Genomic DNA, 15033 nt, shown 5'->3' with positions numbered 1-15033 from the left:
TCTATTAATCTTTTTATTATTATTAATCTTTTTATTATTATTATTATTATTATTATTATTATTATTATTATTATTATTATTATTATTACGTCCTGCATTATCCTAAGAGACAGAGTATTAATTTACTTGTATAAGTAACTGTCCGCCACTACAAATCGATAATAATAGAAATATAAGTGTACAGTTTTTAGAGTGTAATGTAAGCAAATTCAAAGCATATTCTACGTAATATAAGCTTTATATGTATTTCCAATTAATAATTTATAGGATATGGAATCACGTATGAAAAATCAGTTCACAGAAAGAAAAATCATAAAACATCATTCTGAATTAGATCCAATGTCATACAAAAAGTTGATTCAATTTTCATGTATTTTTAGTAGTGAAGAAAGAATTGCGGTAAATTTCACTCTAATATTCTTTGTTGTAACCACTCGCATGAGTGTGTGTGGGTGTAAACATATTAGTGTAGCTTGTAATTTGTTCTTTACAGTGTTTAGTTATAAATACCAATTCAGAGTACTCCATTATAGAATGTTCACCTCTTCGGAGTAGTGCATTAACAATAGCAACATGATATGATAACGGCCCACAGAGTTTAGCACTATTCTTATAACTAACCATGGCAGTGTGATACTTTAAGTATCTTCAAGTATCTTCATCGTAACCATATATATATATAATATAATTGTACGAATTATTCCTTTATAGTATATTGTCAATAATATATTAGTTTCATGATCAAAGTTCAAACGTATGAATTATGCGAGTGAGTATTTAATATTTTCTAAATAGATTAATATTTCTGAACAAAATTATAGTATTTGAGCTTATCTTTTCCGTTTTCTCCTCTAGCATCTATTCTGGTCACCATTCCATTCTCATTCCCCCTTCGGAAGTGGAAGTAAATCCGGCGCTTTGGCTTACGGCTGTTAGTCAGTATAGAGTTAGAGACACTTTCTGCTCATATGGTAAGTTGTATTCTATTTTATTGTGTGTTCTATATACGAGTACATTATCAAAATTGCCACGAATATATATGCAGTTATCAAAATGATGGAAACACTCACATAATGTAACTCGTAATCTCTGTGAGTTAGTAACACCGAATATTCGAGTACTGCTACTATCTTGTGTTGGTGCTCTGTTGGTTGATAACGAATGTTATGCGAGGCAGTATAGTACAGGTACAGATTCGTTTGTGCAATAGGCCAAACATTCGTGGTGCAGAATGAAGGACGTTTCCGATATTGAAAGAGGCTCAATTGTGAAACAGATCAAGTGCGCGGTTAAATAGAGCAAGTGAATCTAAGGTTGCAAATGTGAAGATAGTATCCAAGTTTATAAGCAATATACAGAGCTCGTGGTAAGATATCATCGGAGAAGAGAAATAGCAGACGAAAATGGCAGGAACTGACGAAAAGTAAAGAGGATTGTTACGAAAAACTGTAGAGCTAATGCGGACAAAGTAACTGAGGAGCTCCAACGAGCACTTAGGATGAACTGTTTCTACATAAAAAATCAGCACCTAGGATAAATTGTTTCTACAATTATAATCCAGCAACATCTGCATAGCCTCAATATTTGCGGTAGGACTGGGATTTTAGAACTTTACATAAGAGCGCGAAGAAGATTGATCCGATAACTAAAAACAAGTACCCCCGATGATTACAGAAGAGTAAAATGATCCGATATGTTATATTTTCCTTCTTTCATTTCCAGTAATAGGAGGGGGAGGGGGATTATAAAGGACACCTAAAGAGTGGTATGTCTCGGACGACCTATTTCCTATAACCTACCGTTAAAAGTACCGTCGACTCTATACTGGTCCTTGTATTACTTTCAAAAACTGAATTACTCTAATAGAATGTGAACATTTTAGGTGGCCAGGTGCATCGTGTGGCACAAATAACGACCATATAGTATTGTAACAACTACACAGTTTTCTAAGGTGACGATATATCAATATATGCAGGCAAACCTGCCGAAACATAATTTGAGGAAAATCAGGATAAACTAAATATGTTCCTGGCCCCGTCAATCTCTCGACTTGAAACATTATTCAACATTTATTGTCAGTATTAGATCAGTGAGTTCAGCGCAGATTTCCCCATCCATCGTTACTGGCACAACTTGAGCTGCACTACATGAAGTCTGGCCTACTATTCTTCTAAAAACGATCATGAGTTGTATCTCTCAATTCAGCGTCCAACACAAGGCAATACAAGACAAATGTGGTCCTCGTATTAATCAAGTAATTGGATTTTGTGAAGATTTTTCTATTATTGTGATAACTACCAGTGTGTGTATACATATACAGTGAAATGAGGAGGCGACCACTCCTCATTTCATTGGAAACCTGTTAGGAGTGTCTTTTATTCGTTTTCTAAGATACACTATCTTTGTTAAGGATACGAAACATGTACAATTCACAGTACTACGAATGTGTGTGGTGTATTTTCTTTCGGTTCTTTCGCTAGCTTGTCCTTTTACATTGATCGAACAAGTGTTAACGATAGCGTTGAAAACAGTACAGAAAAATAAATAGTTTTTGATGAATAACCTTCGACAATTGATGAAATCATCTCTCTCCACGTCTGACGTATAGCATCATTTACTTTTCCTGATTCCTTACTGACTGCATGGAACATAACGTTATGTCATTGTAGGAATGTGCCCACAGCTACCTACATCTGCCCGGAAACTTGTCTTCCCAAGGGATGTAACAATTTAAAGCGCCTTTTCTTTTAACAACGGAGCACTAATGGAAATATTATTGCAAAGTGAACTTTTAAATCACTGTAGTAACTTGTAATTCACTTCAGCAAATTTTTCAAGTCTTTTTATTTTTGTACTTTGGTTTGTTTTCCATTGTTGAATAACAGAATCTTTGCATTGCAAAATTTGTTAGATGGTAATTTTCTCCGTGAAACTTATGTCACATTTTCGGCACACTCTGTCTTCGGCATTTAACAATGGATACGGGCTATCCTATTTTTATTGTCTGCATTCCATTATTTATTTCATTATTATTCTCTTGTTTATTATCCGCCTCCTTTAGCCTAGAGAATATAACTGATAAACGTTAATCTAGATTTCGTTAAATTCATTAGATTTCATGTGCTTGGTGACATGTGTTATTATGTAAACGAGTATATCTTGTTTGTGCCAGCTATGTTCATATATCAGTGCGTAGAACGATAAAAAACAAATAATGACACATAACCTCTAGAAAAATACTCTTATAGGAATCTGTAACTATTTATTCGTTACGAGGGGTGCAACAATTCATTTTGACTTTGTGTGAATCATGTTACTCTTTTATTAGAGATCCCAGATTATCTTCCCAAGTATATTCAAAGTGACCTCCGAAAGATCCTAAGCAGTACTTTATACTACTACTATTATCTTTTGTTGTTTAAGCTGATCGTGTCTTACATTTGGTAATTTTTGATGCGTTTCCTTGTCAAGAACAAAGAAGTTATGACGTTATTTTTAAAAGATGTGTGCGTAAGCTGTAGTTTATATCATATTGGTTTAGATTAGTAACTCCATGGGCAGAATGAACTTCACGTACTCGACTTCTGTATTGAAAAGTAAAATTTTTGTCAACCAAATTTCTGAGCTGTCAAGTTTCGTTGTGCCAGATGTGTTAAAATACGCGTAAATAAAATAATTTGACAAAATTAAAATGCTGACGTAGCAACCGGAAAGATATTAATTGGTCTTTAATTATGAGATTCATCTAATTTCCTTTCATTAAATTTATCAATGTTGCACATAAAAATGTCTTCTTAAATAATGGTTGCTGAGTTATTATATGCTTGATTAGCAGATGTGGAATGGATCTCACATAAACTTAGATCCAAGTTTCATATTGTGTCTGTGATGCAAAGATTTCTTCAGCTCCAACCAACCAACTACGACAACAGATCTAAAAGATCATTTTAAAAATAAGTAAATTGTTTAGTTTCTTTTAAAAAGATCTTTCTGGCCACCATCTGACCCTAATATTCTAACAGGTCTCGTAATGTCTCCATATGAGAAAGCGAGGGATATAGAATGAATACTGAATGAAAATGCTTTCGAAAAAGTTATTTTTTATGTTCTTATAGAAGAAGGACCCAACCTCATATTCATTATGTTGTGCTGCAAATAAATTGTTTTTGTTTTTGTAAATCATATTGTTTGATGTATTTTAGGTGTAATGGAGCTGTGTACCAAAGGCCTGGGCTCTTCAGTCAGTCAGCTGAAGCAAAGAGGAGTAAACTTAGGGTGTGTACGGACATGTGTTGTAGTGGCTGAGGAAAGACCTCGCATATCCTTAACCAACAGCTTCTCAAAACTCTTCTCTGCCCTTGGCCTTAGTCCCCGAGCTGTCTCTACAAGCTTTGGCTGTCGAGTGAATGTTGCCATTTGCTTACAGGTAAATTGATAATAGACAATAATTTTAATTAAAGAAATACAGACTAACCTTGTCTCCGTTATTTGTTTTCCTTCTTTCACCCAATGTTTCACTTTCATCCGCAAGAAAAACAAGTAACACACATAAGACAAGTCTTAGTCCTTTAATATAAGTGTGAATAACATTAAGTCTACAAATGGATGTGTGTTACTTGTCTACAACACACTGTGATTAGTTTATCACCCTAATACTGCTAGCTGTTCTTAACAAAAGTATTTAAAAAAAGAAAATCTGAAATTACCTTACAAGCAAAAGAAATCATTAAGAAAATAGATCATAGTATTTTTGAATAGCAACTGTGTGTATACCGGGCGTTAAAATTAATGGCTACTACGAAGATAGCCATCTTGTAGGAGACCTCGAAATTAAAAAAAGAAAAAAAGTAAACATAGGACAGAAAATGCCTCATTCCAAAGTTATAAGTTCGGGAAATGAGGAAAATAAACTTTGAAGTTGCATAATTCGAGAACTATGGGAATTATCGGTATCGGATGAAGGATCTACATAAGAACTAGTATACACTCAATCTAAATATCTGACCCGTCGCAACGAATTGTGTAGAGGAAGTTTGAGTACGGGGAGACACTTTTAAATATACTAATTAGCCATAAAGAATAATATTCGTGTAGATGCCGTTTAAAGATCATTACGTTTCTCTGTTATTAACTGAAATTGATTAATATCGTTTTTTCCTTTTATGCAATTACCAATATTATTTTCAGGAGTTATACAGCCACACACAATATATTTTAACTTCAAAGAAAACTTCTTTCATACTAAAATGGAATCAAATTTCAATATTAAAATATAATTAATTTGATAATGTTTGAAGAGTGTACACTGTGAACTTGTTTAAACATAAAAGTGACCAAAAGATGTCATATCTTAGAGTTCTGGAGTCACTTCTATCTGGAAATATGTAGTTGTTTCATGAGTGCTAAGGATTGTGAGCTGATAAGTCGTGAGATGGTACAAATGTAAGAAAAACAAAATAACTTACCATTCAGCTGACAAAGAATTAAAGGCTGGTTTTTGATTTCCCGAGTTGAATTACCACTGAATTATCAGAAAATAATTTTTTACGTTGGCGCTTCATGGCATTGTGTAAGATCTATATAATTTCAAATGCATTTTCGCGCGTTTGGACAAAACAAATCATTTTAAATGACTGCAGAATAGTTCGCTTTGTCTAAAAAATAATTCCTAGAGTCGTTAGGTTAACGAAAGTTGATGGAGTACCAACAAGAGAGTACTCATGAGGGGAGGACGCAGAGCAAACGGAAACTCTTCTTGCTAAACGATTTCCTGCTCTCCTAAATTTTGCGCGTTTATTAAATGTGTTTTAATGCTTGAACGTTTACAGTAAATGGAGAACATTTATATTAAGTTGGTACGAATGACATGTCCGTTTCAGTGGGTCATTTCCAGAGGCCAAAAAATGTTAACTAAACTACAATATCTGGTTAATGAAAACTATCGTCGTCTTTAACCACACACTTTTGCCATTGCTTGGCCAGTGATTAGTTCTTTGTCGAAAGAAATCCATAAGATAAGATGCAAGGAAGTCCTCAACTGCACCTTGGACCGCCCAGTCTCCAAGGAAGGTATTTTCTCCCAAGTGGTCGAGATGACGGGAAAAATTATAGTCGGTGGAGAGATATCGGGGAAATACTGTAGGCGAGGCAGGGTTTTATATTGCAAGTCTATTCCAGTGGTTCTCAAACCTTCCGATAACGCGGACCCCCTGTTCATTCGGAAAGTGATCTGCGGACCCCCGTGCGATACTACCTGAAATTTCACGTGGTATTTAAAAATATATACTAATTAGAATTACCACTGACAAGAAGAAGATCAAGAAAAATAATGCAATAAGTAATAAATTCTAAAGATCATGATTGTTCCCTAGTGAACGAAATTTCAGTTGAAAATACAGTAAGTTTCAAGACTGAAAAATCACTTTTTTAAAAATTAGGAAATCCACTTGATAAACAATGTTCTCAAATGTGAGGAATGTGAGGGATGGAATTCTTTCTGTTTTTCCATAATTGCACTAAAATCCGGAATAAGTTTTGTCACCATCAATTTTAGGTTCGATTCCACATTAAAACGATTTCGATTTAAGGTTTTAATACCGCAAAGAGCAGAAAAGGCTGCTCACATAAGTAAGTGTTAGGGAAAGATATAAAATGTTGCAACGCCTTTTCAGACAACTCTCCTTACTCACAGGGCAGAAATTTAGTAAAGTAGGAAAAACATTTAAATTTACAAACGTACGTATAATTTCTAATTGCTTTCTTTTTAGTAACTGAAAAAATACTTCTTGCATAACAGCTGTGAGTTCCATTTAATTACAATACATTCACTTTTAGGCGTCGTGTACCTCTTGGCTAGGTCTTGCGGACTCCCAGGAGTCCACGGACCTCAGTTTGAGAACTACTGGTCTATACCGTCCTTTGCACAAAAAACATTGTCATACATCGTGAAGATACCATGCTTGTTGCATATTGTTGGATTTTTGCGGACAAGTTTGCAATACATTTCATGGAGTTCAGCAATGTAATGATCTGCATTGATGGTTTCACCTCGCCTGAGAAAGACGTGCTTTATCACTCCCTCTCATAGATCCCCATGCCAGTAATGACACACACTGTTCATGGGGAGTGGTTTAAGAACCGTCTTGGATGTTGATAACGTTCCAGTCATTGTCCTAACCGTTCACGATTGTCGTGGCAGATTTATTTGTCTAATCTAATTCACATTCCGATGAAGACATGTTTTCCTGTTATTCCTTACACTCAAAGAAATAGCACCCGAGTCCAATATTTTCACCTTATCGATTGTACGGTACACACACACACACCTTTTGTAACCTTAAAGGGACATAAAAGACAACATTAGTCTGAAATGGAGAACCCCCCATGAGGTGCGCTCAAGGGGGTTACAGGGGGTAACTACAAAATTTTAAATAGCAACCCCCTCCATGTGGTATCTCGTGTGAAAGGTAATCACTTGTAGAAACCAATTTTGGAAACTACATGTGACTAGCTTGTTTCTGTCCAACATGGTGGCCATCCGTAAGTAGGGTCGAAGTACGTTCTACGCATAACACTAAGGCCCGTCTCCTGAAGAAACGAAGCCAGGTAGAAGCATGAAACCTTTTGTAACCTTAAAGAGACATAAAGGACAACATTATGCTGATAAGAAAAATCCCCATGGCGGGAGCCTGAGGGAATTAGGAGGAGAACTCCGACCATAATTACGGATGGCAGCCGTGATGGATAGAGACACTATAGCGACAAGCAGTTTCCAGAACTGGTCTCTACACGTCATTAGCTTTCAAACGAGGTATAACATGGTTGGGGTTGCTATTTAAAATTTTATAGTTAACCCCGTAACTCCGTTAGGTCCCCCTCTTGGAGGATTCTCTTTATCAGCATAATGTTGTCTTTTATGTCCCTTGAAGGAAACGACAGGTTTCATGTTTCTATCTGCCTTGGTTTCTTCAGGAGACTGGCCTTAGTGTTATTCGTGGAACGCACTGTATATATAAAAACATGTCGAAACTACAGTAAAATCATCCTTGTTACTCACCTATCGTTAAAAAGTCATATTTTGGCAACGGTACATATGAAATTAAAATAATTTGTGTGTAAGTAAAGGTTTCAATTGCCTAGAAAAATCAGCATTTGTTTAACTTAATTTCAAATGTATGATAGAGTGCACAGCTTTTGAAAAAGAGGTGATGGTCAGGTTTGAACAAAACTGTATCTAAGCAATAAAGCAACTATTGTTAAACAAGAGAGCTGGCTTCAGCTTTCGCACAGTTGGACGATAAGATTTTTTTTTTTTTTTTCATTACATTTGTGTCTTCCAATGACCAACTAATCAGATTACCATCGTTAGCTCTTATGGAACAACTATGTATTTGCAGATAAAAGTGATTGCCGAGCTCTAATATATGACACATTTTGATCACTTTTGTTCTTAAACAAGAACAAGTTAGTAAATGTACCCTTCAAGCATTACCAAATTATATTTTAATATCGAAATTTGGTTTCATTTATTAAGAAAAAGTTTTCTGTAAAGTTAAATGTGTTGTATATAATATTGGTAGTTACATGAAAGGGAAAAGTGATATTAGTAATTCTCGGTGTTGTATATTTCATGAATGAAATATAATGATGTTTAAATGAAGTCTACATGAAGATTGTCATTTATGCCTAATTAGTACTTAAAAGAGTCTACCCATACCCCAACATCCTCTATACAATTCGTTGCGCTTTTAACATAGTATTCTGAAACATGGTATTTAGGTAGAGCGTATACTAGTTCTTGTGTAATTCCTTCGCCGATTATGATAGGTTCCATAATTCTTGACCTTGTTTCCTAGGCATTGTTTTTGTTTGTTTGTTTGTTTGTTTGTTTTGAAGTCTACTACAAGATGGTTATCTCCCTAGTAGCCATTATTTTAGCATGTCCGTTATTTATTATTGTATAGGTAGTTGATATAAAGAAAAAAAAATGAAGTTTTACTTACACTTTAGGTAAAAGGTAGGAGAAACAAATGAATCGTAAGAATATAAATGAAATTTAACATATACTAGAGATTTTCTTTATGTATTTTGTATAATTTGTGGTATTGTATTCTTACTTTGCAATACATGTAAAATTTCACTTGATCTTTTTCGCCAGGGTGCGTCCAGTCCGGAACCATCCACAGTTTATGTTGACCTACGAGCGTTACGAAATGACAGGGTATCGTTGGTGGAGCGGGGAAGCCCACATTCATTGTGTGTCATGGAATCTGGTAAACTTCTGCCTGGTGTTAAAGTCATCATAGCAAATCCAGAAACCAAAGGACAATGTGGAGACTCGCATCTGGGAGAGGTAATTACTCGATTATTAATTTCATTACAGTTATTAGGTATCTGAAAAAGTTCTTTCGGAATTTACGTAGTGGCATTCCACGCGCTCTTTATACCATTCGTTTCAAGGAAAAGATATGGTAACGTATTGGTGATTTTTTTTCTCGTTGTAACCTACTGGTTGTTATCGCTACAGTTAAATAGGGACGTCAGTGTGAACAGGTCAAACTTAGGGACAGTTTTATGGGTCTATTCGCTTTAAAAGTTTAAACGACGAATAAACGTTAATGAAATGAGAAGAAAAAGTAACCAGTCACTGGATACGGATGTAGTACATGTTAGCCAATCACAATATAACATACAGGACTTCCACAAGTCATAAAGAACGAGGCACTCAAGGCGGCTGTTGAGGTCGATATGAAATTCAATGCATCATTGTATAAAGTATTCGCCAACAGCTTCGTCATCTTGGGAAATAGTATAAAATGGGACGAGGAGTTAACTGAAGCTCAGATAGTGACACGAGGAAACGCATGCTTCTTTTCTGCTATGTAAGCGGAATAGTCAGTTCCTAGATGGATGGCTGACGTATGATGAGAAATGTTTCTTTATGATACTTCACTGCGCCGTTATCAAGTCATCACATGAACCAACTTACATACAAGCAAAATCACTACTGCATACCAGACAATTCAACAGTTGAAGGGCACTGTGAAGACACCCTTTTCAACAGCCAAGGCAACGCTTCGTAAAATATATAATTGGACATGGCGCAGCATCATTTTGTTCCATGCAAATGATGGTGTTCATACAGATAATCTGTATCGGTGACATTGACAGTGATGAACTAAATCCGATACACATACTACTAATACCAAACTCTATTGTTCTTACACTTTTCAGTACGGTGTGACAAAATATTTGGATCATCCTGCATATGCTCATGTTGAAACCCCTTTGTTCCAATTCTGTATATATTGTGTTAATAGTATGTAACACATAATGACATATGTTTAACTTTTCCTTAATAATACGGTACACATTATAGAATTATGTATGTTCAACAGAAAATCTTTTTTTCTGCTTCTTCTATATTATTATTATTATTATTATTATTATTATTGTACTACTACTACTGCTACTACTACTACTACTACTATTACTACTACCGCCACCACCACCACTGTGGTAAATAACAATAAAAATCCATCATGTAAGGAAAATTAAAATTGTACGCGGTGAAGCGAGCAGTTCTTGGTTGTTATTGTTATTATTATTTTCTAAATTTTTATCTTACATACAGGTCTAACGATTTGCATAAAATGAAGGAGGAATCTGCCATTTTCAGAGATTTAGCTACACAAGTGGACAATTGTAGTAACGTTGGATTAAAATAACATATTTTTTAACGCATTCTAATCATTTCACCTCATGCCCTCTTATATTAAGAAGAGTATACACTCCAGAACTATGTTGAAACTGTAAACTATTCTCTGACTTTAAGTTTCTATGTTAATGAGTATAATCGAATCACGATTCTTTTCTGTTTCAGATATGGGTTCAGTCATCGCACAATGCAAGTGGGTATTTCACCATTTACGGTGATGAAAGTGATTACGCGGATCACTTCAACGCAAGACTAGTCACAGGGAACACCGGAGAGATTTATGCTCGAACGGGGTACCTGGGGTTCCTTCGGCGAACCGAATGCGTGCAATCAGACGGAGGTGAGGAATCTTCTTCAGGTGGTGAAACAGCCCAGCAGGAGACCTCAGGTGCAGCAGCGGACAAATCTTACTTATCTTACTTACATGAAAAAACGAAAGCTTTTAATGATTGCGCATGCTACCAAACTGCTTGTATTTTTGTTTGCTATGCTTTCGTTTATTTATTTATTTTTCCTTTTGCAGTCAGCATCAGATGTAGCTCTCATTTGTACCCATTATTTTCCTTCTACCGACCAACCAAGGAGCAATGCACTAAAATCTATTCTCATTATCATTCTAAAGTTACTAAATTTGAAAGAGAAAAATACATTACGTTTGTTCGGAATTTTAGTTCGAACGGTTATTTCATACTATTCTTCCTATATCAAGCACGGTGAAAAGAATAGGTGGAAATAAAGAGCTATAAAACATCGATATGTCTCCAACTTCAGTCAGTAATCTTGTTTTGATCGTTTCCACAGCGCCTGATAAAATAAAATATACGCGACAAATATCATACTTTTATGAATTGGCCTGTTATAAGCTTGCTTTTGCGTTTTATATGAGTGTATTGACATGATAAATACATTCATATCAAAAGCGGAATAAAACTTGCTACTAACTAACTAACTCTATGGCCTATGAAACCCGGAGGTTCAATGCCGCGTTCAGAAAAGCTCTCCACTGACTTCTATCCTTAGCCAACTTGATCCAGTTATTACTTTGTATTTCTATTTCTGTGAGATTCATCTTAATATTGTCTTCCCATCTGGGGCTAGGTCTTCCTAATGGTCGTTTTCCGATCGGTCTTCCAGTTAAGACTTTGAAAGCATTCCTATTTTCTTCCATTCTGGCTACATGACCTGCCCACCTGAGCCTCCTAGACTTGATGACCCTAACAATGTTCGGTATGAAATTTCCGCCATTCCCCATTCCCGTTCCTCTTGGGTCCGAATATTCGTCTCAGAACCTTGTTCTCAAATACTTTCAGTCTGTGTTCTTCCTTTAGAGTAAGCGACCATAAAACTTAATACAACAGACCAATTCATAAAAGTACAATATTTTTCGTGAAGATCTCCACACTCATCAGGCGCTGTGGAAACGGTAAAAATAAAATTACTCACCGAATGTTAGGTAAGTAATGGCACCGAAGTTATTTATTTTTCCCTGGTTTTCTTCACCGCACTTGATAGTAAGCCAAAGTCAAATATTACATTTCTAAATTGTTAGAAGTTTGTTCACTTTAGTTGATGTGTTAGGTTGATATGGGATATTTACGAAATGATATGCTTGAAAGACTCACTTATAGTATGAAGGGTTATAAGATCAGTCCCTGGCCGTAGAGTTCTCTCATTTCTTTTCGGTTTTTCATTCAGTAGTTATCATCAGTTTCTTTACCATGAAGGTAATAACTACAGGATATTAAACTGAAGCTATAATTTCTTTGTAGAGGCTCGTTCAGAATTTGCACCATAATAATTACTAAAATACATTAGTTAATCATTCAGTCACTTCATAGCATTTTTTGTAGTAGTCAAAATCATTCGTCATGTATGTTTAGTTCTATATTCATGGATTGATGATTTCCGAGGAGATGCTGATATTGTTCTGTGGTTTATAAAAATTGGTTCTTAGATTTTTGTGTAAGCTTTGCGATTTTGTATCTTTAAAAAAGTTATATTTCGTCCCTTAGTTCTTTCATCATACACATGATAGGTAATGAAGTAAAATTAATATTCTCGAGATCTATTTTCAAAAACACTTCAGAAATTTAAAAAAGAAATAAAATAAACTATAAGGCAAATTTGTCTTATCAATTTTAAAAATCACAGATAGTAAACAATGATCACTGTCATGAAAGCTTTGTAATAAGAACTATCAGGTTTACTTATATAGATTTTATTCGTAAGTATGCTTATACACTTTTAAAATTAGCCATATTTTCCAACTCGAGAAAACAATTCAGTGTGTTTCAAAACCTTGTAATTTAATCGATATATCCGGTAATTTTCTTATTACTGAATTCTGTAGTAATTCAGAATTCCTGTTTATTTCAGTTCCCTGTAAGTGTTTCAGAAAGGGGGCATTTATCTCGTTGCTTTTTTAAATATTATTTTTCATTTATAAAAGATGGATTCAATTACGGGAGAAATTTTTAAAACGAGAGTTGCAGCTACTGACTGTTGAGAGGAAATTTCATGTTTATAATTGTTACAGTACGTGCAGTGTGCGTGCTTACTGTGTCAGCATGTTTGTGTTTGCATGATAGCCAGTAGTATTCATATGACTTTAGTATACATTATCACTGTTCATCTGCGAATACAGTATGGCACACTATTAAGGTGCTACTGTATTTGAGTATGTATTTAAAATTCAAAATGCTATGTTTGAGAAATTAAAATCGAATTTTTAAAATGAAGAAATCTAATTGGGTTAACCAGGTGATAATCATTTTGTAAAGTATAATAATTTGATTCAATAAGATGTTTTAAAAGTAAAATATGTAGGTTATTAATAGGTATTTTGTACCATACGTATTTTCTGTCTGATTTTGTAATTGGGGGATTTTAAGTTTAAATCCCGCGACTGATTAATGTTTTTTCCTCAATCCCACCAGTCGAATCGTGGAATTATGACTTATAATATCAAAGCAATGCGTGCTTTCCAAGATCTTGGAAAAATTATAATTATTATCCATTATATTTAAAACTATTTGAATAATACAAACAGTGAAATATCGCTTTTAAAAGGAATGTACTACTGCTACTAAAGTTTTGAGCATTGATATGAAAGTTAATTAATAATAAAAAAAAAATGACTTGTTTGAAAACAAACAGCTATTAATTCAAAGTTATTTTTAAACAATTTGAATAATTTATATTTAGTATAGAGTATTTTGTTGCTCCAAAAAAACAAATTTTCGTTATTTGTTGTTCAACTAATGCCCAATGTTAGTTCTGTCGGAAGTTCACTCTGATACTCATAATTTTCCTTTGGCATTTGTGGTTAGCATACTTTATGTACTACCTAAACAAGTTCGTAAAAGTACTAACTATGTGAGTAGTACATAACTTGAAATAGAACCATTTAAAAAGACAAACATGAACACTTTTCTTGCCTGAATGCATCGTAATGTCCGTGTGGGTGGAGGAAATGAAACCATCATGTGCACACATCGTTTCATCTTAATGTTTATTTCACTCATATGTGCTTCTACCATCTGTGTTGTTTTTAAATCCCATTCCTCTGCATAATCGTTCTGTCTTCCTTAATTTTGCACCTCCTCGGCGTGTATTCGCATAGTACTAGTGATGCTGATGTAGATGCATTCCTACCTTCACTCCCTTCGTCATTGCTGCGCTTACGTAGAATACCGAGGTGCGCTTGAAGTGCTCATAATAGTTAAACGGAGTACTTGGAAACTTTTATTTTTTAAAATTGGAAGACTTGCGTATTACAAATTATAACTGCTGCACTTAAGGCCGTTCTAGATGTATGTATAACATACAAATAATTTAAGAGAGAGCGATGGTGCTGGTTAAAGAAAAAGTTCTTTATATCAATTCTGGTTTCTTCTTTTTTTAAAATTGTATATTAACATTGAATTCCTCGGCACGTTTAAATTATTGTGTGGTTTGTCTGGAGTCATGTTTATATTACAAGCTAAACAAGTGATCCAAAATACTGTATTCAAATCGTGTAACAGCACCAAAGAAGAAATTCAGAATTGACAAAAGCTCTTTGTTTATATTGTTTTTTTATTTTTATTACAGTATACAAAATCAGTACTATTTACGCCAAAGAAAGGCAACTAAGTTCTTTTTTTAAGTATGTTAGGAATTGCAATTACTGTATATATTAAATAGTAGACTGACTTCTCAATGTTATACATAGATATTAGTCTACGATGCCTGTAGTATATGTGCTCCTATTAAAATTGTAACTTGTAGATATGTATGTGTCGGTTGTGTGTACTTCACTATATATGAGTTTTAGT

The 15033-nt window shown here is 34.6% G+C and overlaps 1 protein-coding gene across 14 annotated transcripts in view; it reads left to right on the top strand.

Moving 5' to 3' along the window:
• The window catches only part of DIP2 (disco-interacting protein 2), a 298258-nt gene that overhangs the window by 271298 nt on the left and 11927 nt on the right, over positions 1-15033 (top strand). For 12 of the 14 annotated variants that reach the window (XM_081765435.1, XM_081765439.1, XM_081765437.1 and 9 more), the window contains 4 exons: positions 856-971; positions 4203-4426; positions 9158-9352; positions 10883-11105. In XM_081765435.1, the coding sequence (XP_081621561.1) occupies positions 856-971; positions 4203-4426; positions 9158-9352; positions 10883-11105 (758 nt within the window). The remainder of the gene's footprint in view (positions 1-855; positions 972-4202; positions 4427-9157; positions 9353-10882; positions 11106-15033) is intronic. The other 2 variants (XM_081765446.1, XM_081765436.1) reach the window with 1 other exon arrangement.

This window comes from Thermobia domestica, chromosome 7, assembly GCF_964235325.1.
Source record: "Thermobia domestica chromosome 7, izTheDome1.hap1.1, whole genome shotgun sequence".
In the NCBI taxonomy this organism is placed as follows: Eukaryota; Metazoa; Arthropoda; class Insecta; order Zygentoma; family Lepismatidae; genus Thermobia; species Thermobia domestica.
This window is presented reverse-complemented; position numbering and strand designations above follow the sequence as displayed.